This window comes from Drosophila santomea, chromosome 3L (assembly GCF_016746245.2).
Source record: "Drosophila santomea strain STO CAGO 1482 chromosome 3L, Prin_Dsan_1.1, whole genome shotgun sequence".
Lineage (NCBI taxonomy): Eukaryota > Metazoa > Arthropoda > Insecta > Diptera > Drosophilidae > Drosophila > Drosophila santomea.
The window spans coordinates 13277186-13302910 of NC_053018.2; the positions used below are offsets into that span (position 1 = coordinate 13277186).

At 44.6% G+C, this 25725-nt stretch overlaps 5 protein-coding genes and 3 non-coding genes across 10 annotated transcripts; all 8 read left to right on the plus strand.

Moving 5' to 3' along the window:
* The first annotated feature begins 543 nt into the window (after positions 1 to 543).
* LOC120448998 lies at positions 544 to 8027 on the plus strand. The gene is made up of 5 exons (XM_039631266.1): positions 544 to 682; positions 6643 to 6830; positions 6922 to 7079; positions 7196 to 7379; positions 7516 to 8027. The coding sequence occupies exons 1-5, from the start codon at positions 647 to 649 to the stop codon at positions 7697 to 7699; spliced, it is 750 nt and encodes a 249-aa protein (XP_039487200.1). The 5' UTR covers positions 544 to 646; the 3' UTR covers positions 7700 to 8027.
* A 296-nt stretch (positions 8028 to 8323) lies between these two features.
* On the plus strand, positions 8324 to 12600 carry LOC120448481 (serine/arginine repetitive matrix protein 1). Of its 2 annotated transcripts, XM_039630510.2 has the most exons (5): positions 8324 to 8464; positions 8523 to 8843; positions 8997 to 10252; positions 10323 to 10939; positions 11005 to 12600. In XM_039630510.2, exons 2-5 carry the CDS (start codon positions 8832 to 8834, stop codon positions 12006 to 12008), a joined length of 2889 nt encoding a protein of 962 aa, XP_039486444.1. In that variant the 5' UTR covers positions 8324 to 8464; positions 8523 to 8831; the 3' UTR covers positions 12009 to 12600. The 2 variants fall into 2 exon arrangements, with proteins under 2 accessions (XP_039486444.1, XP_039486443.1); XM_039630509.2 differs by having other exon boundaries at positions 8390 to 8843.
* Positions 12601 to 13287: 687 nt separating this feature from the next.
* On the plus strand, positions 13288 to 15610 carry LOC120448499 (40S ribosomal protein S4). The gene is made up of 6 exons (XM_039630531.1): positions 13288 to 13408; positions 13553 to 13585; positions 13681 to 13939; positions 14008 to 14105; positions 14880 to 15051; positions 15277 to 15610. The coding sequence occupies exons 2-6, from the start codon at positions 13583 to 13585 to the stop codon at positions 15528 to 15530; spliced, it is 786 nt and encodes a 261-aa protein (XP_039486465.1). The 5' UTR covers positions 13288 to 13408; positions 13553 to 13582; the 3' UTR covers positions 15531 to 15610.
* Positions 14447 to 14589, plus strand: LOC120450668. The gene has a single exon (XR_005616315.1). It is a non-coding gene; the product is annotated as a small nucleolar RNA psi28S-3327 (small nucleolar RNA).
* Positions 14630 to 14772, plus strand: LOC120450667. Its single transcript, XR_005616314.1, has one exon. It is a non-coding gene; the product is annotated as a small nucleolar RNA psi28S-3327 (small nucleolar RNA).
* LOC120450669 lies at positions 15078 to 15219 on the plus strand. The gene has a single exon (XR_005616316.1). It is a non-coding gene; the product is annotated as a small nucleolar RNA psi28S-3327 (small nucleolar RNA).
* A 630-nt stretch (positions 15611 to 16240) lies between the features above and the next one.
* Positions 16241 to 18631, plus strand: LOC120448498 (syntaxin-12). The gene is made up of 3 exons (XM_039630530.2): positions 16241 to 16389; positions 16716 to 17396; positions 17959 to 18631. The coding sequence occupies exons 2-3, from the start codon at positions 16718 to 16720 to the stop codon at positions 18135 to 18137; spliced, it is 858 nt and encodes a 285-aa protein (XP_039486464.1). The 5' UTR covers positions 16241 to 16389; positions 16716 to 16717; the 3' UTR covers positions 18138 to 18631.
* An 82-nt stretch (positions 18632 to 18713) lies between these two features.
* LOC120448500 lies at positions 18714 to 19520 on the plus strand. Of its 2 annotated transcripts, XM_039630533.2 has the most exons (3): positions 18714 to 18899; positions 18963 to 19196; positions 19269 to 19520. In XM_039630533.2, exons 1-2 carry the CDS (start codon positions 18809 to 18811, stop codon positions 19178 to 19180), a joined length of 309 nt encoding a protein of 102 aa, XP_039486467.1. In that variant the 5' UTR covers positions 18714 to 18808; the 3' UTR covers positions 19181 to 19196; positions 19269 to 19520. The 2 variants fall into 2 exon arrangements, with proteins under 2 accessions (XP_039486467.1, XP_039486466.1); XM_039630532.2 differs by lacking the exon at positions 19269 to 19520 and having other exon boundaries at positions 18716 to 18899; positions 18963 to 19253.
* Positions 19521 to 25725: the final 6205 nt, after the last annotated feature.

Consider the following 25725-nt stretch of genomic DNA (forward strand, 5'->3'; position numbering starts at 1 on the left):
CATTTCTGGTCGGGTTTGTGCTGTTCGTGTGCCTCTGCTACAGCCTGATGTTCCTGGCTTGCTTCTGCCTCGATTGCTTCTTGCGGAGCATGCACATGTATCCAGATCGGCACCCACAATGCCAGCGGGCAACCCGATCCTCTCCAGCCGCAGCAGCAGCAACAGCGGCAGCAGCAGCAACATCTGCAGCAGAAACAGCAGCAGCAGCAGCAGCAACACTTGGCACGACAGCAACAGGTTACGAGTGCGATGTAGCCGAATCCGAAGATCCCATTAGCAGCAGCGAGACACCAAGTGCTTAAGGAATGGTAAACGTTACCTGGGCCGTCAGTTCAGGTTGAGCGCTCGAGTTGGTCGGTTGTTGGACGCGCGTTACCTCCACAAAGAGTATCCGAACAGGGGCATCCAAGTGAAATCAGCGGCTTGGGCGATACGTTCCGTGTGATAGTTTATTCGTTTCGTTTCGTGAAGTGTAGCAGAAGTGTAGTGAAAAGCCAATACGAATCGGACAAGTCGCCGGCAGAAGACACGTTCGACAGAACACCTCAAGTGCCCCAAGTACAGCCAATAAGCCAACAATCAACCAACCAACCAACCAACCATACATCCATACATCCATCCAACAGGCAACACACGCAGCTACAAAATGGAATACCGGTGCTTAAGTAGAAGTTCTGTCAAAGTAAGTGACCCCAATAAGCACAAAAAATAAAGACACCAAAGCCGTTGCGCCCACAAGGAGTGGCAGCTGCAAGATCTCTTACACGTCTTGGATTTTCTTTTTCATTCTTTCTATATGTTTTTGCCTGAACTTGGCATTGTTCTCTGCAACGTCTGCAACGTCGTGTTCCTTTTGGAAACCAGTATAGCAGTATAGTATGGCATAAAGAACGCATATAATATGGCTATATACACACATGTGTGTGCATCCCGCAGACAGGCAACACCTTCGGTGGTCCACTAAGTGCCTGCCTGGAGCGCGGAGTAATGGCATGGGCTGGGTTCCGATGGGATGGCACTCCACTTTGGGTAACCTTCTCCGCTGCTCCGGTGCTCCGGCGTTTCGCCCACTTCGACCCATTTCTGTGTAGCCCCGATCGATGCCGATGGCATGAATTAGCACCTTTCTTGGACTTTCTTTTTGGCCGGTCTTGACGCATTTTTAATGAATTTACCATGGCCAAATAACTTTTACTAGGCAGCGTTACCCCCCAATTGTGTATCTATGGGTATACTCGGGCATTCCACTCACGTCTAGGCCCTGCCACTTGAATTGGCAAAAGTTCGTGTTAGAGAGCTCTCGCGGTTATGGTTACTTACATTCCAATGATATATGGCCCTCTCGGCAGGTCGAGGAATGCGGCAGGAGATCTGACCCTGCGATTGGACACGGTGTTGTGCGGACTGCAGCTGCATTCCTGTGGGAAAAATACTTTTCTTTTTACTACCACCGCTTGTGAGCCCTGAGATGTAGGGTATGTAGGGTATGAACCCGTAGGGACCAAAGAAACCCCTGTGAACTTGACCGACTTTGGATTCATGAGAATGTTAATCAGGCAGATAGCGAGAAAGCCAAAAGCACGCCCACTCGATCAAATCGCTTAGTGAACGATTTGGATTTCGATCGTTGGTTTTCTCTGCTTGCCCAGCAAATTTAACGATTTAACCCATAGTCCACAGGGAAAAAAATCGATCTACCTCTTACTAGCTTTGTTAGCTATTAGAAATGAGTGATGCTTTGTACATTTTACTTATGAACATGAATTCCCCGTTACGTGTTCATTTAACATATGTTTACGATAAGTGGTTCATTCTGCCAGTGAACGATCAAAATAAACACTGCTTATTTGGGAATAAGAAAAAGTATGTAATCGATGGAAACGAACTGGAATTTGTGAGCAGTGTAGCGATGATTCAAAGCGTCGCCTAAATGCTCGAGTGCCGAGCACGCCGTGGGCAAAAGCGAAATAAAATTTTTATAAAAAGTAGGCTAAATATATTCATACTTTGATTTTTATGGGTTGCGGCCGTCGGAGTCTCTGATTCTGCCCTACAGGTAGAAGATTCCCACTCGAGCGGCTCATGTTCCGGCATTCGTGATCTTTTGGTTTAACACAGGGATTGTTAGGTGCCTATAATATATATACATATGTATATAACTATTTGCGAATCGGAGTTATAAACTGTTAGACACAACGGCGTTCTGGGTCAAATATTTCCAACATTACAACAGCTTTGTTCTGATTGTCATACCATTGTGTTAATTGCCGACTTGAATGTAGCGCCAAAAGCTAACAGTACTGCGTTGCCTAGAAGATAATGATACGAATCATCCAGTGAAACTTCTGCCCAGATATGTATGTATCTAGATCCGTGGCATTAAAACCGAGAGCGTAATGAGTAAAAGTGTTGCCCATTGTCATTAAGATACATCGGTTCTAGTTTTGGTCAGCCCGGCCTCATAGTTAGCCCCGTTTCCACGGACGCCATAGATTCCATGGATTCCTCCATTCGGATCCCACCATCTGGACAATGGACGCGGTCCAAAAATGAAAGCGCCGCTGTCGTCGACCAAGTCCCAAGTGCGGGGGAGTGAAACGGAGCGGCGATGGCCAAAGGCGCAATAAGCCAGGTCCATTGCACCTGTCCCGCTCTAGCTTTGCGGTCTGGCCTGGCCTTTTCTTGCCTTGGTCTTGGTCTTGCTCTTGGTCTTAGTATTGGTATTGGTATTGGTATTGGTCTGGGAAAACGTGATCTGCATAGCGGCTGCTTCTTCGGGGAAAAAAAAAACCCATTGAAAGTTTTGTCGCTTCGGGGTTATCACGGCATCGAGCTTTGTTGTCTGTCGCGGAACGAAAAAAAAGTAATGGAAACACAACATAAAACAACGGTCTAATGCGCAACGGTGCTGGGAAGTAGCAAAAAAAAAAATATATAAAAAAAAGATACAGAGTTGCACAGAAACTGTTCTTGAGGCGATGTAATTGATCGATAAATGGTAAAATCAGTTCTGATCAGTTCTAATCGATGAATGATTGATTTTTGTAATATAAGTACTGCAGAAATTCCTCGAACCACGGATAATCCGATCTTATCCTATGGATGAATAACCAATCACGCATTGGGTCAACACGAACTCGAAGATTGTGTGGTCCAGCCGAGTTTTCGAAAGATTTGAAAACTCGTACATCATTTAGCATCAATTCATACCTGTATGTCGACACGCCTCACCGTTGACAGCTTCTTCCAAACAATAACAATTGGCCTTTGCTTTTCATCGGCTTTTCCTGACCAACTGATCCACAATCGGCGAACAAAGGCCTTTGGGAAATTGTGTCAGTCAAGCGAAGTCAAAGCCAACGGCCAGCACAGTTCTCTCTTGTGATTCGTTTCAATCACAATGCATTATCACTGACATCCATTGAGAATGTGGAACTCCGAGGGAGGGGGAACGCCCGGGGCTATGGGCTACGCTTATCAATAAACCAGTTCCTAGTTTCAACCAGTAACAACATCGCGTGCAACGCCAGCTATCGAAGTCGCAGTCAAAGTCAAAGTCACAGTAACAGTCGCAGGCAAAGTCACAGTCACAGTCACCGGCGGTTATTTGTTGGCTGTCAATAATCTGTCGACATTGTCATGCTTTCCCAAAACCAATTTTCAGCCGTGCAGCTGAGCTGTTAGAATTTTATTTCATTTGTTATTAAACGCCAATGTTTGTTTATGCCAGCGAGTGAGAAAGCGAGATAGGGAGATGGCATGAGAGGGAGATGGCGATGTGGGTCGTTAACCTCGTTATAACGGCACCTGATCCACGAACAGAGCCGCTGCTCTTGACAGTTTTGCCCGTCGCTTTGTCTCTTTTTGCCGTTTGTTGCTGTTGTTGTGGCGTCTCTTTGCCATCGGTTCTTAATAGGTATGGCATAAGTCGTGCATACCTCGTGACACGAAGTGAAATAGCGCTTAATCTGTTATCAATTCTTAAATTGCAAGGATGGCATACGTATGTTACACATATAAATACGTATTTCAAACAGTTTCTTATTTTGTAACCCAACATATAGTAATTATACCTTATTAATGACTTCGTGGGCTCTATGCTCTTCTTCTAGCGTGCGATATAAATCACGCTGCCATTTCTAAGTTCTTCCAAGCCTTGCTTAGTTTCGTCTCTTTTCTCTTTTCCTCGCGGGCAAATACAAAGCAGAGCATAGAAAATCGTTGTAGTGCACCCTGTTGTTATTGTTGCTTTTGTTATGTAAGCCTAATGACGAGGCAAACTGAAATTGTCATCGGATCGTCAATGGGTTTTTGATTAATGCGTGATTTGCCGATTTCCAAAGCCCAATTATGTTCGAAATTATTTGCATTCGGTACAGTCATGCCGCAATCACTACAATGAACCCTCCACAGAGCCAAGAAAGTCGCCTCATTAGGAGACGACGAAGGCCCAATCAAGAGGGCAATTACCAGGTAGAAATGCGTCTAGTGACAGGTTCAAATGGCAATGGCTTCTCCGCGTCCCAAGTGCTTTAAAGTCGAATTAAGAGGGGACAGCGAGCATTTATTAAACGAAATTGCTGAAGACTCATAAAAACGGAAAGTCCGACCAACGAAATGACAATGTCGAGAAAAGCGCGTTTAATGAGCCCCCCTCCCCTTCCCACCCCTTCGACAAAAGACGCGGTGAGAGTGGAAGTGCTTGTGGCCATAGTTGCACCATCAAACTTGAAGACCCGGCTGGTCTGCACGTGTGTAGGCTCCCTATTCCGCTCGCACAGACTCATTAAATTCGTGTTATGAATGGGAAAAGAATTAAATAATAGAATTTCGCTTTCGTTTTTGTTTTCCCACCACCGCAGCGCACACGCAATGACCATTATGGCCCCCTCGTTTTTCTTCAGTCACTTTTTTTTTTGTCAAATGTCTAACTGAAAAGAAAGTTGGCTAGCAAACTTACCAAATGTGCGAACCGAACAAAACAATAATAGCAGAAAGAAAATATTTATATCAATTAAGAAATATTTGCGGTATTCCTCCATTGACATTTGCACAAAGGCTTGAAGAAAAGCAACGATTATCGTACATACGTGCAGCGATTTTCTCGACAGAAAGTCAAATGCAAAAAATTCCAAAAAGAAGTAAGAAAAAAAAGCAGAAAAAATGGCAAAATTTGTGCTGCAATTTTAATTCAATCGAAACGGGTTTTTCGGCACGAATCAGGCACTTGATCAGCAGCCAAATCTGCACGGAGAAAGTGAAAGAAAATATCAACATGCGAGCGGATGGATAAAAACCGCAAGAAGTGGCAATAAAAAGTTCAGGCCATATTAGAAGTCAGCTTTGCATGCCAAGCCACTGAAAAGTGTCCGTATGTCTGTATGTCCGTATGTATTACTACAAACATTCCTACTCGATGTGGGTTTTCGTCTGTGTTTTTACTTTCACGTGTGCTGTCCCCCCGCAAGATGATTATTTATGAGCTTAATTAATTTGTTTATGGATTTCGGGGCTAAGCGGGTCAAGCATGTGAAAATAGAAACTTTTCATCGGCCACTCCCCTCCCCCCTTAAAACCAAATAAAGAGTAGCCCTTGTAATGCGGAATCGCCATCGTCTGCAGTGGCGTACTTTTAAACCTTTTCCCAGAACTCGGTAGAGTCCCCAGCCAAAAGCAAGTACTAGCCAAGTAAAGTATGTATGTACATACATATGTACATATGTATGTATATAGCTGGGCCATGGTCAGGGTCGTCGGTTCAACGACGGCCATAAAACACGTTACAACTCTTACGGAACCCCAGTTCAGTAAGACTAGTTGTACTTTGTGCATAAGGCAGAACTTCTCTTCTACCGCCAATTACCCGTTACCAGCACGGGCCTAAAGTCTTGAGTCCACCAAACATCATAAATACATTTCTAAAGTCACTGATATTTCAACTAATCAAAACAACATATTCAGGAGTTAAAAAAATGCTTTTTAAAAAGCAAAATATTCTTAAATGCTTAAGTTCTATGTTATTGCTATAGAAAAAGATACAATATTGCTTTAATATAGTTATGCTCCTGTGTTTGTTTCTGTAGGCTATTCTCACGCTCTCTCTGGGTGCGTTTCGTTACTACGCGATCATTGGAAATAGCACGATTAAATGAATTATTTGTATTTAATGTATTTTATCATTTTCTTGCATGTTACTATTTGTTATTTTTAATCTAAATTATTTTCGGTATTTTTATCACATAATTATGTATTTATTTCACATTCGTGGGACAATTTTAGAAAGTACATTCTTTAATCAAAGTGAAATAGAAACCAGCTGTGAAAATGAATAGTAAAAATTTCTATTTCGGATTGAGTCATTTTCAGGGGCTTGTCACTCGACTTTAAAATATTTATTTTTTCCAAGAAGTTTTTATGCTTAAAATTAATGGAAGTCTTCCTGTTTATTAAGAATTTGATGTTGATGTTCCTATTGTATTAAACTTTAAAATACCAACAACTACAAGCATAAAGAAATTCGATGAGGTATTTTAAAGTGTAGCTAACAATAATTGCTCAACACACAGCCACAGCTAGCCGTGTGAATAATCTCTTTTGGCCCGTTTCATAACCCATATCCGTGTCGCTTCGTATCCGTTGCAGCACCTAACGGCTCTCTGCGTCATCAGCATCGCACTCACCTGCGCAAACGCGGCATTGTGGCCAAGTTACAGCAGCGACGATGCGCCCCCCAGCCGCTGCAGCGGTGGGCGTGGCCTGAAGTACCTGTCGGGTGACGCGCTGACGGACTCGCTCGATTGCCTGGGGCCCAATAATGCGCCGTATCCAAGGTGAGTCAGCTGGTGATGATCGTTGGCAGTAACTTTCTTTTCTAACGCCCATATGTCCACCATATGACCACCCCATTTGGGATCTCTGCAGCGCGGCCGTGGCGCGCACATTCTCCAACTGGAACGGAAACTCGCGACGTGGCCGCCAGAGCAAATTGCCCAGCACACTGGACCCCGCCATAACCACCAGTGCTCTGCTGAGGGCCTACGACGAGGTGAACAACGAGGCCGTCGGAAGCAGTCGCTATGGTAAGTCGGTCACCACCACCATCACCACCACAGCCTGATTGACCAAACCATCATCGCCTGATTGATTGATTGGTTCATTGATTGATTGATTGACTGACTGATTGATTAATCAACAGGTCGTTCGCTGAAGAATGCCACGCCGGCGCAGCAGTGCAAGAGCGAGACGCCGGCGCGTCTCTGCAAGACGCGCTACAACACCACGGCGCCCATGTACGGAGTGAGTCTGACCTCCGGTCAGCCGGTGACCATCGTCCAGAAGTTCCCCGATCTCCTCCAGCAGGTGGTCTTCGAAGTGTGCGAGTGAGTAACGTTCTAGAGGCCAAAAGTTCGAAAGTCTAACGAATGTTTAAGATAACATTTAACTAGAAATATTATGATTGCTTTCAAATCTAATTGAAAACTCACTTGTGAAACTCACTTTTGTGACCCATTGCAGATCCTCTGAGTGCGACGTGGTGCGCGGCGAGTGTACGCAAACCTATGTGCCCTACCTGTTCCTGGTCATTCCGCTCGGCCCGGTGACGCTGACTGGACAGGATTACGTGCTGGTGGAGAGCGGATGCGTGTGCAAGCCCAAGTACTCGACGGGTGCCGCTCAGGAGCCCAACATGATACCGTAGGGGGAAGGAGACGGAGGAGGCGGTAACCACCAGGAACACCAACAGCAACCAAAAGAACTGAGCGAGCTTTGGGTCGGAGCAGATCGGAGCCAAGCCGAGCTGGGCTGAGCTGGCTGGCTGGCTGGCTTAATTAAAAGGAATTATTTTTTGTAGCGAAATCAATTTTGCAATGTTATTTAATGTTTTCCCCCATCTCTCATTCTTTCCTTTCATTCCCTCTCAGCTGTATAAAATTGAAATGCAATTTTGCTCGAAAAATAATCAAATCCTAATGTTAAGTCTAAATTTAAACAAAATTGATTAAATGCCTTCGTGCGTTTGTAGTGTGTATTTATTAGAACCCCTAATTACGGCATTCGAAAATGCAAAATAAAAACATTCGTTTCGAAATGTGATTGCAGTTGTTTTATTAAAAATAAGTGGAATAAATATTTGTTTTTTGAACCAATAAATATACTAAAATTACGCAATGACAGGAATCATCAAAAAAAAAGTTCATATATTTTTTTAAAATGAAACTTATAATAATAATAAATAATTTTGTAGTAAATAAAAATCGTTTGTTGTAAATTTAATAAGAATTTAAAATATAACGGTTGCATTTGAAAAGAAAAAGGCGCTAGCACCCTGTGGGCGGCGTTGCCAGATGCCCGCCGATTACAGGAGTCGATAGTTCCGCGTTCGTGCCGATTACTCGTGTTTTGGGCCGCTGCTGCCATCACTGGCGCAGACCGTTTTCACGAATATATTTTTTATTTTGCGAAGGTAAAGTTCTGCAAATTAATACGAAAATTGCCATTAAAGTTGTTCGCGACGACGACAGGTGTATGAGAGTTATAAACACGCTAACAGAGTGCTAACGCAGCGATCAAATCGGGCTAAAGGCAGCGCATCTCCCCGGCCATTGCACATACATACACACACACACACGGCGAAAAGACGCTGCGCGAGTGTGTGTGTGCGCTCCTGTAGACAATCGACTTGCGTGGTGCCGGGTTACATATTTTTATTGGATTTCTGACTCGCCCTCGCTGCGCTAGAAAACAAATGTGCCTGGCCTAAAGTCGGGCCACAAATTGGCGGCAGTGCACCGAAATTCCCGCAGGACTCAAATCACGAAAACGCAGCCAAGATGATGTTCACGGTAAGTCAAAAGCGTCGACACCCCCCCGCAAACTAATCGATAAATGCTTTTTCATACATTATTACCCATTCGTTTTTGATTTTCTTCTTGTAATGTCCTGCAAATGTGCTTACTTCCCCCCTTCCTCTCCACAAAAAAAAAAAATATATATAGGGCACCAACCAGCAGCAGGACACGCGGTTCAGCGACAAGGAGAAGAAGCTGATGAAGCAAATGAAGTTCGGCGATTGCCTGAACAAGAGGGTGGATATGTCGAAAGTCAAGCTGGACGTACTGCGTCCGTGGATCAGCAAGAAAATCACTGACATCCTGCACATCGAGGACGACGTGGTCGTCGAGTTTGTCTACAATCAGCTGGAGGAGGAGAAGTATCCGTGCCCCAAGAAGATGCAAATAAATATGACGGGCTTCTTGAACGGCCGGAATGCCCGCCAGTTTATGGGCGAGCTTTGGGCCCTGCTGCTCTCCGCTCAGGAAAGCGATTCGGGTATACCGGCAGAGTTTATACAGCAGAAAAAGGATGAGATACTCAAAAGGGAGGAGGAGCAGCGACAGCGCGATCGATCGAGATCACGTTCGCGTTCCCGCTCCCAGCGGGATAGTTCTAGGCGTGATCGCCAGCGTGACCGCTCCAAATCCAAGTCCCGCTCCAGATCTCGGTCACTGAAGCCGGCCAACAACAACGGTTCGGTGCCCAGTGCCGCACGAGAAGCGGCCGCCAATGCGGCTGCCAAAATCCGTAAACGCGGCTCCTCCTCGGCCGCACGTCCCGGCTCCAGGGAGCGGAGATCCAGCCGACGACCACGTTCGCGCTCTAATCAGCGTTCCCGTTCCCGCTCGCGAACCTCCGGCAAAAAGACGGGCTCTGTGGAGCCCGCACCCGCCAAGACTGTCAACGGCCGCCATTCGACGGACAAGTCCTCGCCGGTACCGCCGGCCTCCAAGAACAAGTCGCGCTCCCGCTCGCGTTCTCGTTCTCGGTCGCCGCGCAGTCGATCTCGATCGCCCAGCGCCAAGCGTTCACGTTCCCGCAGTTCCTCGCGACGTAGTCGCCGACGAGGACGCTCCAGCAGCATATCGCTGTCGCCGGAGCGCAACCAGGATCACTTTGAGCACCGGCGCAACAAGAACAGTGTGCAGAACAAGCGGCAATATCGCAACAATCGCGGTGACTCGGCTAGTTCTATGGAGCGCGGTAACGATCGAGGCAGGCAATTTGGCGGTGGTGGAGGTGGTCGTCGAGGTGGCAGACGTTTCTCACCGCGCGGACGCAGTCCCATGCGACAGGATAATGGGGGAGGTGGCGGCGGAGGTGGTGGCAATCGCTTTCAGCGATCCAATTCGCGTCGCAGATCGAGATCCCGGCGGCTATCACGGTCGCCCATGCGGTATTCTCGCTCTCCCAGACGGTCAGTAGACTCTATCACATAGTTACCAGTACCTTAACTAATTAAATCATATTAACTTCGTTCCGTACAGCTTCAACAACCGTCGGCGTTCGCCCATGATGAACTTTAGAGGTGGAGGGCGTGGTGGCGGACGTGGCGGCGGACATCGTCAGATGTGGCAGCATCGCGGCGGATCGCCCAACTTCCGCGGTGGCGGGCGCATCCACTGGCAGGCCAGGCACAGTCCTGGCGGCGGTGGACGTGGAGGTGGCGGCGGAATGGGTCGCTTCGACAGACGCCAGTCGCCGCAACAGAATCGCTATAATCGCGACCACCGCCACCAGTCGCCAATGCAGCAGAACCAGCCGTTCCGCAAGCAATTCTCGCCGCATCAGGGACCGGGTCGTCGCTTCTCGTCGCCGCAGCAGCGTCGAAACTCAAGGGATCGTCGCCCGAACTCAAGGGAACGGCGCAGCTCACCGGGTGGTGGCGGTGGCGGTCACATGAATCGGTGGGATAATCAGCCGCCTGCCCGAAACCGACGCTCATCATCGGGTAGCTCGGCAGGTGGACGGCAGCAGCGACAGCGCAGCGCCAGTCCGCCGGAGAAACGAGGTCGCAGCCATAGTCGCAGTCGCAGCCTGAGTCGCCAACGAAGCCGTAGTCGCTCCAGTTCGCGACGCAGTCGCAAACGGGAGAGTCCAGTTGGTAAGTGACAAGCCAATGGTTGACTTAAGAGTGGGTATTCAAGTGTGGACTCGATTTTTTTACAGGGCGCTCTTCGGTGGAGTATGCTGGCCCGGCAGTAAACACCATCGATCTATGTCGCGAGGAGCAGCAGCGCAAAAACAAGCCAGAAACCATCATTGTGTTGGACGAGGGTCCAGCCGTGCGCAGCAGCTACGCCAGTCTGTCCCGCACGCCCTCACCGTTCCTTAAGCCCCACGAGCGTCTAGCCGCAGCCAAGGCAGCTGCTGCTGCGTCGGCGGCGGTACCAAAGAAATCCCGCGATCAGAGCCAGAGCAGCAGTTCGGACAGCAGCGCCGAGAGCGATGAGAGCGAGGAGCAACCGCGTCGTAAGAAGCAAGCACCCAACCAGGAGACTTCCAAAGGCAGGAAGGAGAAGGCGCGGCGCAGCTCGGAGAGCTCAACCAGCAGCGAACAGAGTGACGACGAGGACAACTCCAGTGGGGATGAGAGGCTCAAGAAAAAGCTGCAGCAACAGAAGGGCAAGGAGGTGGCGTCTTTGAAGGGAAAGGAGAAGGAGCGTGAGAAGGAAAAGGACAAGCGGCGCTCGGACAAGAAGTCCAAGCGGGGTGCAACGTCCAGCGGCGATGAGGAGTCGACGAGCAGTCGCAAGCGTGGTCACAAGAAGACGCGTCGGGACGAGGCCGGCGACAACAGCGATTCCGAGGACGAGCATGTGCCCAAGAAGAAGCGCAAGAAGGCGAAGAAGGCGGCGGATTCCAGCGACAGCGATTCAGAGGCCTCTTCCAAGCGCAAGAAGCATAAGAAACACAAGAAGCACAGCAAGAAGAGCAAGAAGCATAAGAAGCACAAGCGGAAGAGCAGTGCCGGCAAGTCGCGGGCGGACAGCAGTTCCCAAGGCAGCAGCGATGAGGATGAGCAGCCGCCGTCAAGTGCGGCAAAGCGGAATGGAAACGCAGGCAAGCTGCCCATTCTGCTGCCGGGCGCCTCCGGACCCGGTGTCATCAACGAGGACCTCGAGAAGCAGCTGCGGGAACGGGCCCTCAAATCGATGAAGAAGCTGGACTGAAAGAGACATGAGCGACTTTGTGCGTGAATGATTGCCCACTTTACTACCCCATACTGACCCTCAAATCATCCACTCATCTTGAATCGTGAATCGCTCGCCCTCACAGACAGACGTACGTAGCCAGTAAAATAGAAGTATACATTTAAACCAACTAAACATTCATCAATTGCATACATTGTATTTCTTAAAGTGTATTTCACATACCGTTAAGTTCTTTCGCCTAACAAAAACAGTAGCGATTAAATTAGCGAGCCAACATTAAGCGAATGAATACAATTTGTATTATGTACAAAAAAACGAGAAAATGAATTAACCAACATAACTATTTAGCCCCCAGTGGTTTTAAATTAAATGCATAGATTCCCATATACAAGCATAACAAAAAACATTAAAAACATAAAAACAAAAAAACAAAGCAAGAATACACCTAAACAAGCGTAAATTCGTTTGGCAAATTGTATTTGTTGCCGCAGTTTAATTTATAAGTAGGTTTTACAGCATGTAATTAATAATGCCTAAAACGCAGATTGTGTGTCTGAGGGGCATTAACTAAATGAGAAAATAAACAATTGTAAAATTACCAAAAGTCTAACTGATGCTTCGTTCAAATTTCGATTGCTTATGTCTTCTGTAAATCGATTGCTGGCGCCAAATGCAGCCGTGCAAACCCAATTTTACCCAATTTTCAGGGTTTGGTGAGGGTGTTCCGCATGAAGATATTTTTACGTTAATAATGTGGTATTTCAATAAGGGTAGTGTATGTATTATTAATGTATTCAATTTTCCCCCATTGAACCAAACTAAATAAGGCTAAATATGTAAACAAAGTAAAACAACTGATAGGGATTATTTCATTCAGGACGGTAAATGAAATTGCAAAAGTCGAAGGCGATTGAGACAACCGTAAGGAAACCGAACTGTTGTTGTTAAAAAACTTCAGGGAACACTATAGTAGATTATCTATATATATTATATTATATTTTGTTGGATGTTGAATGGGATGATGTAGGACAGAGGTCGTACAAGTATTCGGCAATCAGATTAAAATAACTTTAGAAATGGATTATTAAGTAACAAGATGTAATTTTGGTTATATATATGCATATGAATGTTATATACTCTACGGTTTTGGGCAACTCCTAGCGAAATCACGCGATCATAGTATTCCCGATCGGATTTAAAATTATTTCCATTTATATTATGTGTAAGTTATGCAACAGCTGACAAAAGCTAATTGATACAGCAGCTAATGAATACCCCCAACAAAAAGGGACCCACACAAAATGTAACCCTGCGCGTTACCCCGAATCTAGTATTAAATCATTTCGCGCCAACTGCCGGCTGGCCACACCGTCCGAAAATCGGCCTTTTCCTTTTCCTGTTGTATTGCCCGACGGACGGTATGTGTATTTTTCTCAGCGAGCCACGTGCTAAATTTTGTCAATGGAAGGCCCGGCAGTGGTCATTTGCGGGGCACCGAAGCGGCTTTGGCAATGGCGCCCGAATGCTTGCACAAAACTAACGTTCGATTGTTCTATTTGCAGTGATCGCCCGTTCAATATAGTGAATCAAACATGGTGAGTATCTGTTGGTGGCGAGATATGGTTATGATTGTTTGCTTTTCCGCAATTGAAAACCATGGCTAACGGCTGACATCCCACTTACTTTGCAGGCTCGTGGCCCCAAGAAGCATTTGAAGCGTTTAGCCGCCCCCAAGGCATGGATGTTGGACAAGCTGGGAGGCGTCTTCGCCCCGCGTCCCTCGACCGGTCCACACAAGCTGCGTGAGTCGCTGCCCCTGCTGATCTTCTTGAGAAACCGCTTGAAGTACGCCCTCAACGGCGCCGAGGTCACCAAGATCGTCATGCAGCGCCTGGTTAAGGTCGACGGAAAGGTCCGCACCGACCCCACCTATCCCGCTGGCTACATGGGTGAGTTTTCTGCCAGTGAAAGTGTTTCGAGTGTGCTCCGTACTAATGTGCTTCATTGCCTATTGCAGATATCATCACCCTCGAGAAGACCGGTGAGTTCTTCCGTCTGGTCTACGACGTGAAGGGACGCTTCGTCATCCACCGCATCTCCGCCGAGGAGGCCAAGGTGAGTTGTCTACTCTGCCCAAGATGGTAGCTTCCAGAGGCTCCAGCTTTACCACTAAGAAGTTATTACACTTGTCAGTTGGATGAGCTAGAATGTGAAATACTCAACTGGAGTGTCGAGTGAACTTACGATCAACGTTCCTCAACGTTTTTTGCAAAATATTAAAATTAAATATCCTAGTTCTGTGCAAGGTATAGAATGAAGCGGCCGTCATATGGCTTAGGTTCTTTTAAATGTTAAACAATCTGCGTGATACATGTACACATACATGCGTGGTACCTTTTTGGAATACAAAAATCCATTTTTAGGATAAATATTGACTGTTATCAACTTAAATATCCATAAGGGCTTTGTCGAAGACCGTTTTGCGTGTAGAATAGTGCGCCGACTGGTTCAAAACGAAGCCCAAAGCAATTTTTGATACGACGGTCTCTGATTTGACAAATCCCAGTTGATTCAGTAACTTTTACGTGCAATTACAAATGAAATCGAAAAGTATTCAGTATTAGTTAGTTATTCACTGTTTGTGGGCTTCGTCGAAGACCGATTTTCGCCTGTTGCCATGTGTTTATTGGTTCAAATCGAAGCCCAAAGCAATTTTTGATACGACGGTCTCTGGTTCGGCATTCCACAGTCGTCTTAGTAACTTTTACGTGCAATTACAAAGTAATAAAACGGAATTAATAGTTAAATTTGATAAAACTACAAGTCTAGGTATAACCTCAGCTAAGCAATGTCTTGGAATTAACCGACATCTCCTTTGCTTCTTTGCAGTACAAGTTGTGCAAGGTCAAGAAGACTCAGTTGGGCGCCAAGGGAGTTCCTTTCCTGGTCACACACGACGGCCGCACCATCCGCTACCCGGATCCCCTGATCCACGCCAACGACACCGTGCAGGTGGACATTGCCTCTGGCAAGATCACCGACTACATCAAGTTCGATTCCGGTAAGGATCCCATCGTTGATCGCCTTTCATTGGCTGGTTCGAAGACCACAAAACGCTCATCAAAGTTGCGTGGTTCAAAAACAATAAGCCAAAAGCAATTTTTGTCACGACGGTCTCTGATTCGGCACTCCACAGTCGTTCCAGTAACTTTTACGTGCAATGACAGTCGCTCAATCTAAGTCAATTAGTTCGATCCTAACTAACTGGATGCTTTTTGATTTACAGGCAACCTCTGCATGATCACCGGAGGCAGGAATTTGGGACGTGTCGGCACCGTTGTCAACCGTGAGCGTCACCCCGGATCCTTCGACATTGTGCACATCAAGGACTCGCAGGGCCATGTGTTCGCCACCCGTTTGACCAACGTGTTCATCATTGGCAAGGGCAACAAGCCCTACATCTCCCTGCCCAAGGGCAAGGGTGTCAAGCTGAGCATTGCAGAGGAGCGCGACAAGCGTCTGGCCGCCAAGACCCACTAAGCCGCAGGAGTTTAAGGATTTTTACCTTTTAGCATAACACTCTGTACGTTGAGCTACGGAATTACAAGCCAAGAACGTAACGCATGTGTTTTCTTTAACAAAGGAAGCGGTATTCAAATTCAGTAGGTAATATTTGTGTTGGCCAACAGTTGTAAGGCGCAAGTGTATGCATTTAATAGTGTAAAAAAATGTGGGACCTGTGTAGCGTGTTTTTAAATTAAGTATGAGTTTATAAAAAGTTTAAAATCTATTCACAATGCTTTAAAACTGGTTTTTAGCTTTTTTTTGTTTGTATGATTAGCACGTGAAGCAAGACTATTTTGACATATTTAGAGTATATCCCCAAAATCTAAGCTTATTTTCAGTTTATACCCTCAAAATCGAAGCTTTAGATTTCGATGTGGCTTTCTTAAGTTATATCATAACCCTTGGCTAAAATTTAAAACTTTCTGTAGCAACGGTATGGGTTTTAAGGTTTCATTTTGAATGATTGTGATTTTGTTTACGTTTTCTTAGCATACGAACTTTTGAAGGTAAGTCTTCTAAATATCAGTGTATTTTCTTTTCCCATGCGTAAGAAAACCACTGAAAATATTAATAACAATAGATTTTCGAAGAAAAGGGGTTAATTTATTCGAGGGGTGCATTTTAACCCCACTGTGGTGCGTGGGGGGCTGGAGTTGGCGCCCAAATAATCGATAACCCGCCCCCAGCATCGATAGAACGGCCGACGCAAAAGCTCCGGTCACACTGCTCAGTGGGCTGCTGCTTCTGCTGCAGAGAATTATCATTGTATTTCGTGTGGTGAAAGGCTTTGTGCGCTGACATTGTGCGTCCCCGGATCAGAACTCGCTTTAAAGTAAGTACCAGGCCATCCCGGTGGAGCATTCCTCCGCCGGGCGGAAGCCGTAGAAGAGCCCCCGCCCCCAAAAGCAAATCATATGCGAAGAAGAAAACACGTAAATGCTGCCCACCCATACACCGATGCGCTGCACACACCGATGCACACCGACACACACGCACACTGGCGAACATCATATGTTGATAAGTTGGCGACAACAACAACAATGCATGTGAATCATTTGTAGGGATTTGTCTGTTTGCCTGTTTGCTTGCGAGTGGTATTAAATGTCGGCCTATTTAGCGAGACCCTTGCTTTGAACTGACAGCGATATGAACTTACAGATATGTCCCAGGCCTTGAACAATCCAGGAGGCGGCAACGGAGGAGGCGGTGGCCCCCATCGGGACTATGGTGCGATGGCCGATTCCACGCCGGAAGTGAGTTTTGCGGCTGCCGGCGGTTCTTCCGGTTTCAGTCCCACGGAATTCATGTCTCTGAGCGAGGACATTGGCCACAACATCACTGCCATACACAGCAGCACCAAGCAGCTGGAGAAGCAGCTTAAACTGATTGGGACACCAAAGGAGCTGCCCAATTTGCGGGAGAAAGTCCACACCATCAACACCAAGTGCAATGACCGGGTGCAGACCACCAGTCAGGATTTGCAGAGGCTACAGGCCGTTGTGCGGCATGGGGATCGCCAGCAGAAGCTGCAACTGGAGAAGCTCACCAGGGAGTTCCACGGCGTGGTGGAGAAGTACTCCAATCTGCAGCGACGCATCTCGTCGGCCATGCGACAGACGCTTCAGCAGGCCCAGGAGTTCGCCCGAGAGACTGCGGAGGCCAACGACCGTGCCGAGTTCTTGGGGCAACAGCGCTGGGAGCTGTCCCGTCTCCAGCAGGAGCACGACATGCTCGGCGACCGGCAGCGGCAGGTCGAACAAATAGAGTCGGACATCATTGATGTCAACCAGATCATGACCCAGCTGAGTGGACTGGTGCACGACCAGGGGCAGCAGATGGGTGAGTACTCTGCTTATATGTGGGGCTCAACGACCGCAAATCGAAAAACCGCAAGCGGAAATTAGGGTTCTCACTCTACGATACTCCATGGAGTTCCAGAAATACTTCCAGAATAGCGAGCAAATGGAGAAATCCATTAGTGCATCAAAATATTTCAATTTTATCAGTGGCTTGAATGTGACATTGCAAATCTCTTTTATGGCCATGAAATTATGAATCATTGACTTTGCTTCAATAACAATGCACATTTCGAACTGATTGCAATTATTAATAACGAGAACGAGAATTTTCCATATTTTGTTAAAGACCCGTGTCATTTAGCAAGTAATGTGTGCATACCCTTATCATATCGTTAAATTTCGCTTCCTGTTTGTTTAAACAGTAATCAATTATTTCGGGTCTTACAAAAATAAGAAGATACTGATATGTAGGTATTTACTGACTGCTATTACAGGTTTAGATATCGGAATTTTTCACTCTTTGGAATTGCTAAATGTTAGATGTTTGAATTAATATTGAACGTGTTCTCGCAATTTTTAAACCTATCTTAATTTCTCCGCAGACTTCATCGAGAACAGTATTGAGCAGACGGCCGCCAACGTGGAGGATGGCACCTCGGAACTGGCCAAGGCGTCCAGGAGTCGCCAGAGCTATCGGCGCAAGATTTTAATACTCCTGGTGATCGCTGTGATAATAGGCTTAATCGTAACTGGCGTTATCGTTGCCAAACTAAACAGTTAATTGTTTTATTTGTACGCCCACATTCAAACACACGCAAACATACACAACACACACAACCCACACACACGCATAGATTTTTGTAAAACGATTTTTATAAGAAACAAAATATTCGATCGTTGAGAACTCTGTTTAATCACCAAGTGAGCAAAGACAACAAGAATGTAGAGGAAAAGCTAAAACAAAAAATAAACAAATACCATATTTATAATTATATATATATATATACATAAGTAAATAAGGATACTGAATCCCAGTTAACTTGCATATAAACAATATTCAGCGCTTTTAAATGTTAATTATTTCTTGTTGAAAACGATTATCGCGAGCAATTTAGGTTTTGCATTGAAATTTGTAGAATTTTTGTGTTTAGTTTCAAGCAGGCGGAAAGGGGGATTGCTTAGCCGAATGCGGTTTTAGTAATCCCTTTTATTATATGTTACAAGTTATAAATAAGTGAGCCAGCAATCGAAAATGAAATAAACCGAACAAACCAATTTTAGTGTTTTGAAAAGCGCGCCAAGTGACGCAGCGCGAATGGAATAGGTTGGCAGCCCGTTTAAAACGATAGCACGCAATCGATAGACTTATCGTTGAGGGTCAAAACCAAAACAACGTGCTGCGGAGTATAATATTTATATTCTGTTTTCTTGATAAAAATACAATTTGAAGAGATGCCACAGGGAAAATTCAAGAAGGCCAAGCTGCCCGCATCGATACAGAAAAAGAAAAACCAAAAGCAGGCTGCCTTCACCCGCCGTTCAAGTGAGTAGCAACATGTACAACAATCTGTACCAAAATCTAAGTTTCTGGATTATTACTTTGTAGATGCGCCCATACAGGCGAAAAAGGCCAAGTTCAATGAGACGCAGAAGATCAAGTCCGTCATATCGAAGTCGGTCAACAAGAGCGTGGAGAGCGAACTGCGATCCCGCGCCCACGAGGGTTACATCCAGTTGAGCAAGGCCCAGGAGGCGGTGGCCAAGCACCACGCCTCCCAGGCGAAAGCGGCTGCGGCGGCCAGTACCGCCAAGTCCGCGGAATAGCTTACTCTAGGCTTAAGTACATTGTTTATACCCGGATGACCTGCATATTGTATAGTAAAACCTTTTTAAACTATTTCCACTGTTATAGTATCGATTGGAACTGAAAGGATTCGAATTCCGCCCACTTAACCAACTGCGTTGTCCTCTAAAGATTCTCAAACAGGCCTATACATCCCAGTAATAGCTGCGCATTTCAGCTAAAATGCATTGTTAGTCTGCAGTCTTGAAAACCCTAGTTGATGCTGATCTTAAAGCAACCATTTCTATTGATAGTTGTCCAAATATTCAATTCGAAAACTGTTAGAAGATATATTAAATACCTTATAAATGTTAGCATAAACTATTTGCAGTTCTGAAAAATTTGAAAGATGCCTAATGCAGAATGCATTTTCCTACAATCTTAAATCTTTTTTGAAATATTCATACAACGATGACATTTTCTTTTAAATTCCGTGCAAATTATACGAATTTTTGAAGTTTTCATTAAGTTTTCTTGCTGTGAGCTTTGACTTGGCCCCAACGCTGTCTCAAGGACTTGTTGACCAAGTACTACAATGCCAACTTTGACGTTCGCCCAATTTATGAGCGGACCTTTGGTGGCAGAACTTTTGCATTCAGCTTCCTACTTATCACAATCAGTTTGTTTAATTATAAAAATAGTTGGCCAACAAAGTTGGTTCCGCTGACATTTATTGGACGATTCGCTGCGGCTCCGTTCGCCCAGAGTTCCGGAATTCCAAAATTCCGTAATTCCGCTCCTTTAACGACAGCTATTCATGACAAACTTTTTTGGCATTGGCAGCTTTGACGAAGTGAAAAGGAAAAAGTGCAACTAACAATTTCTATTTAATTTTCGCAACGTTTCGTTTCGTTTGCTATGCAAATTCTGCCCGCTTTTGATGCGCTTTTAATTAGCCAGCATCCCGCACTCACATGCAGCCGGAAAAATGCACAGCCAATTGCGTGTATTTGTTTTGTTTTCTTTTTTTCCAGCCCCCCGATCCACCCTCTTTTATCAGGCACTTTGATTCCGCGCTTTTTCAATCGCATGCAAATTAGCCACGCCCACCGCCAACCGCCCACTTACCTGAGGAACAGGTGACAGGATCCGCAGGTGCTCGTTAGTCGTTTTTTGGGCGTTTTGCGTTTTTAGTTTAGCACCAGATTGAAAGTGCTTCCAGCATGCAAATGCATTTCTGCACTCAACCAGCAATTTGGGCGGACGGACCTTTTCGGATATGCAGTTTTAGTGCCGGAAAGAAGCAGTTGATATCAGGCATTCGGTGCTTTTTGACACCTATCCAAGCACACTCGCCACTTTTTGGGCGTTTTGGAAATGTCATGACGGATGTCGTGCGGGAAGTACTCAAATATCTTCAAGGGAGTACAAATAAATCGATGATAAGCAACGATTTTCTAATACTTACACAGTAGCCATCTGGATTTGTAATTTGTAAATTAATATTATTTAAAACTTTTTAAAAAAGTTTACAATAAATATGCAACAATACACTTGTAATGTCATGTTAGCTGGAATTGCCACGAAAGATAAAGAGAAATATAAAGAGTATCCGTGTTGCCAACAACTACCATTAAAAATGCCTAACCTTTTTTGAGCTCTTAGTTCGACGTGCCACTTGATTAGCAGTCAATCTGCTCGCACTCACCAATTAGAGAACAAATTGGTAATAGCAGAGACACTTGAACATGTATGTCGATCGAAGAACTTTAAAAAACGAATATCTCTTCAACTTAAAGCCAGCGTTGGAATCCCCTTTTGCCACATCAAAGGGATTGCAGTTGGCCTTTCATTTTATGGCTTATTTAATTGAGCATTGCATTTTGACCGCATTTGGCAGGAATTGATTGATTTGCATTCGCACTCATCCATCCCGACCATTTCGGCCATCCAATCCACCCATCAATCGCCGTGCCCACGGGGCTTAGCTCAGTCCATTTAATTAAAATATTTCGAACAAAAGGAGCGGACACCTTTCACGCATCCCCGCGCGTCCCTCACAAAGGATAAAAAGCAGCGTCCAGTGCGGAAATCACACGGCCCAGCATCCTTTTTGCATTTTCCATCATTTAAATGATGCGTTTCTGTTTGCCCTTGCGTTTGCATTTGCTGGCTGCCTTCAGTCGGTCGGCGACCTATTTGAATAGCGAGCGACGTGTGTCCCACTGTCGGGCATTCCAGGTAGCAGTCAGCAGCACTCGGTGCACTCAAAAAAAATCTAGTAAATTTCGAGAGACTTATAAAGTAAGCTAAAGGTTGCGTTAATCGCAATCTATGACCATTATCTCCATTATTATTCAAATAAAATAAAAAAAGAAATATATAAATCATATATTTTTACAAACATTTTTAAATCACTTCAATGTCGTATTTATGTATCTCAAAATCACTTGCAAAAAGTTCCTTAAGCATATAGTATACTTAACTATATTGACGGTGTATTTATGTGTCAACTTTTCCTTTAATTATATGAAGCAAGTGCATATGACAATAACTTCTAGATGGTTGTCCTCTGAATAATACTGGTAATACTTCGCAGAACATGGTACCGCTTTTTTCAGAGTGTATGGAGCATGGACCACGGCTACCTGGTCACCTGTCCAGGTTGTCCGCCATCTCATTGTGTGCGAGGCGCGCATGTAAATTTGTCCAACTGCACAGGCAAACACTTGAAAAGCGAGCGACAGAGGCCCACTGTTGCCGGCCACCTGCGGCATTCCACGCCAAACCATGACCATTCAAAAACGACAAAAAAAAAATAGGGATAAGCAAGAGAACCCATTCCATTCGATTCCGTTTTCATTATCTTTTTGTTTTTGCATACAATCGAACGCTTTGGTTCCTGGTTTGAGGTCCATATCCTTTCTATCCGACGCGCGATTTCTGATTTATATGATGAATGACAATGAGCTGGGTTTTGCCTATTATTTCGTTTCGGGTATTAAGTTTTCCATTTTTTTTTTTGCTTTTTACACTTCGTATAGGGGGATTATATTTGAAAATAGAAGTGCTGAGATTAGAGCAAATTTCGGGAATTTCTTAATCCAGGGATTGGTCTCCATGATTTTTTGTTTTATTAATTTAAATTTACTGAAATTCATTTGCTTCGCCAAATGATTTCATTTAGATTCGTCTCTTCTATTTTTGATATCATTCCTACTAATTTCCAACACATTCCTGTTTTCCCTCGCTAACCCCAACGCATTATTAATGAACAACTTCGATACCCTTACTAAATTATACACCTTTGCCCCTGAGAGAACCCAAAAGAAAAGAAAAGAAAATTCACCTGTCCACACGGATTTCTAACTTTTAATACATAAATTAAGGCTCAAAGCCGAAATGCGAGGGAAAAGAAACAGAAAGACAAAGCAATCCATGGCATTGAAACGATAAAGACCCGCTTGGGTCATTGAGATATTCCACCTGCAGTTGCATCGCAGCGCATTCTCGTATATGCCCAGTTCCAGATCAACAACATATAATAATCCCATCAGCATTTTCGGATACGCTTTGCAAATGAATTGTAGAGCGGCATTCCCGATTCCCAACCAAACCGGACCGGACCGCGAGCGTGGATAATAATAATGTGGAACCGAAAATGAGCCCTGGATCCCTGGATCCCTGGACTACTGACCACTGACCACTGACGACTGGCGACTGGCGACTGGCGACTGGCGATTGTCGACTGTTCGGCGAAGGTTCTGCATTTGCACCTGCATCGGATCGGAACTTTGATGGCTAATGGCGTGGCTTATAATTAAAGTGGACTTGTGGATACAACTTGATATCCTCGTCGTTGTGCTCCATAAAGCATATGAGCGCGCCAAGATTACACAATGGTTGCGTTATTAAATGACTTACATTTGCATTTTAAAAGCGGAGCGGTGAGAATTTCTTCGTTAGGAACATCATTTTCATCGGAATTACCCCAACAAGTTTCACTCTTTGCCTGGCTTATCTATAATGTTTTTTTGTGGTAATACCTATGTCTATCTGGTAGTAAAATGCCACTCTTTTAGTTCATGGCCTTATTATTTCGGCAATGACTTTGTAAGAATTTAATTAAAAGGTAGGTTGTTATGATGAGATATTTACTGAGCTCTGCTCAACGAACCAAATCTGAGATAGTTTTTTAATTTAAATAAAATTGATAAGAAATAACCTCTAAATGTAGCAATGTTAAGTATTTCCGGTTGGTTAAATTGTAATTGAATTAAATTCCACCTATCCAAACTTTTTGCAGAAAATGTTGAGCGCATTTATTATTTAGTTAACATTTTCCAAATCATTTGCCATTATTTGCACAAATTAATTATTAAAGCACCGGGTAGCATTTCACTTCCGCTTTCTGCAAATAAAAAACGAATATTCGTCGAAAAAAGCAAAGGCTGAAAACACGAAACAAGAAGAAAAGACAGCAAGGAAAAGCGAAGAAAAAAAATCAGTTGTCAAAAGACGGAGCCAAAAGCGGATGTAAATGTGCCCAGCTGCATGCCAAAAACTGCAATTGTCATCAATACGAGCCAGAGATTCAGGATGCAGAACTCAGGATTCGGGGCGGCACACAAAGCCAATCCATAAAACAAAAGCAAGAGCGAAAAGTGAATTTCAATAACGGATGTAAATAAACCACATGAGATCGATTACCTCCCCAGCGTGCGGGTGAGGTGAGTCCTGCTGTCAGGATAACAGATGCAGGAAAGGCACCGACTGCAGGTACAGCCTCGTCCTCCTGCACCTCCTGCACCTCCAGCTCCTCACAGCAATAAAGCATCCAGAATATCAGTTAACTCAGAGAGGGAGGATGGCACAAAAAATCATAGCCCTCGCTGAAAAAAGCACAAGCCAGAAACATCTGTCCTTTCTTCGAAGGAGCCAGAAAAAAGCAGCAGGTTTCAAATTTATTTAACTCAGCACGAACCGAAGGCCGCAAGGTAAAAAATTGTAGACGCAAGCAGATAAAACGCAGCGCAACTTGCTCACCAGCAAATGTTTCAGGAAAAAATTCTTTAATGGGAAAATTACAATATTACTAATAAAATAATTAAATTTTGTCCCGAACGAGTTTAATTCCTATAATAACAATTCATTTCCAATTAAATAAATGAAAGCTATTAAAGAAATTAATTCAATTACCTATCAAATGTCAAAGAAAAAAAACAAATACAAATTATAATATTGTCATCCAATGCATTTTTTTATGTTTAAATCTTATAACCAAGTACGACTAATAGAGATAGTCTGCTTACATTTTTATAATAATATTTTTGGATGTATAAAATTGCGAGTTTTAAATACGAGAGAAATGTATTATTGCGATTTATTTAAAGCGATTCCACTAAGAGGCTTTACACTTTGTAGTTATGCAAAAAACATCTGTCCGCTTTTAAAGGGATAAGGCAAAAATCCGGCAAGCTTAAGATACATTTGCAGATACGTCCTGCATCTGCGGACGCAGGAGGCCGAGGAGCAGATACATATGCGATGAGGAAGCAGCCGCGGGCCTCGGCCATCAGAAGACAAAAGCCCATTAAGGTGTAGCACCTGGACGGAAGATCACCTTGGTTTGGCCGTCGGCGGAGTTGGGGAAACTTGGTCAGCGGTGAAGAGTCGCATAAATGTGTCGATATTATTACGGTAAACAGTCTGATGCGTTTTAAATTCAATTTTAAATTCATCTAATTGGACCCTTTGCGAAAGCGGATCCTCGGCGCATAATAATAATGAGGCCTGTCAAGTTATTTGCGGCTGAAAGGGGCTTATTGAAAATCCATCAAAATGTTAAATCTTTCCCATTCCGGGGGTAAGTGCTTAAACAGTTGCTTATTACAGGGTAGCCTTCGCTGACCCACAAAATGTGCTGTATTAGTAAACAAATATATGGCGGTTGGGGTAGGGATTAAAGATGAAAGCCCATTCAGAGAAAAAAAGGAAAGTTGTAATGGAAAACACTTAACGGCTTTGATTAAGGTTAAATAGGGCGGGTTAACGCATGCAGTTTGTGGGAAAAGTTCAAAAATGTGGATATCCAGTTGAAGGAAAGCTTCGAAATTCAATTTTAACGAAATATGTGATGTGAAATTGAAATTGGTATAGGCTATGAAATCAAACTAAATATTAAAAACATTTTTTTTTCTATTTATAGCTGGGTTTCCCTTAACGTAATTGGGTGGCATAAATTCTACAAATGAATTGGCCAAAATTGGTCGTGTAAAAAGATCATAAAAAAGCGTGAACTACATGAAAAACATATATGGCCTTGACTCTAAGAATAGTCCAATCAAAATAGCTCCTTAGATCTCTTCTGTGGATCACTGCAAGCCAATTTCAGCTGCCGTCAAACAAACCATTCCAAAGTCATCCGAGGGTCATTGTATGAGAATTAGAGAATACCAAAGAGTTTGCCGCCTGCGAAGGTGTAAAGAAAAGGTGCTGACCCAAGGACAAAGGATCAGAAAGGAGCCCAACGCCTTCAGACCCACAATGCGTCAATAGAAACAGACAAGGAATTTGCCAGAAATAG

What these genes read in the sequence shown, in the direction of transcription:
- LOC120448998 (XM_039631266.1), top strand. Translation starts at nt 647, where the DNA reads ATGGAATACCGGTGCTTAAGTAGAAGTTCTGTCAAA. An exon ending in TAAGTAGAAGTTCTGTCAAA is followed by an intron (nt 683 to 6,642) that starts GTAAGTGACCCC and finishes TATCCGTTGCAG; the next exon opens with CACCTAACGGCTCTCTGCGT. An exon ending in GTGGTCTTCGAAGTGTGCGA is followed by an intron (nt 7,380 to 7,515) that starts GTGAGTAACGTT and finishes GACCCATTGCAG; the next exon opens with ATCCTCTGAGTGCGACGTGG.
- LOC120448498 (XM_039630530.2), top strand. Translation starts at nt 16,718, where the DNA reads ATGTCCCAGGCCTTGAACAATCCAGGAGGCGGCAACGGAGGAGGCGGT. An exon ending in CGACCAGGGGCAGCAGATGG is followed by an intron (nt 17,397 to 17,958) that starts GTGAGTACTCTG and finishes ATTTCTCCGCAG; the next exon opens with ACTTCATCGAGAACAGTATT.
- LOC120448500 (XM_039630533.2), top strand. Translation starts at nt 18,809, where the DNA reads ATGCCACAGGGAAAATTCAAGAAGGCCAAGCTGCCCGCATCGATACAG. An exon ending in TGCCTTCACCCGCCGTTCAA is followed by an intron (nt 18,900 to 18,962) that starts GTGAGTAGCAAC and finishes ATTACTTTGTAG; the next exon opens with ATGCGCCCATACAGGCGAAA.
- LOC120448499 (XM_039630531.1), top strand. An exon ending in CTATCCCGCTGGCTACATGG is followed by an intron (nt 13,940 to 14,007) that starts GTGAGTTTTCTG and finishes TGCCTATTGCAG; the next exon opens with ATATCATCACCCTCGAGAAG. An exon ending in TCTCCGCCGAGGAGGCCAAG is followed by an intron (nt 14,106 to 14,879) that starts GTGAGTTGTCTA and finishes GCTTCTTTGCAG; the next exon opens with TACAAGTTGTGCAAGGTCAA.
- LOC120448481 (XM_039630510.2), top strand. An exon ending in TATTCTCGCTCTCCCAGACG is followed by an intron (nt 10,253 to 10,322) that starts GTCAGTAGACTC and finishes CGTTCCGTACAG; the next exon opens with CTTCAACAACCGTCGGCGTT. An exon ending in CAAACGGGAGAGTCCAGTTG is followed by an intron (nt 10,940 to 11,004) that starts GTAAGTGACAAG and finishes ATTTTTTTACAG; the next exon opens with GGCGCTCTTCGGTGGAGTAT.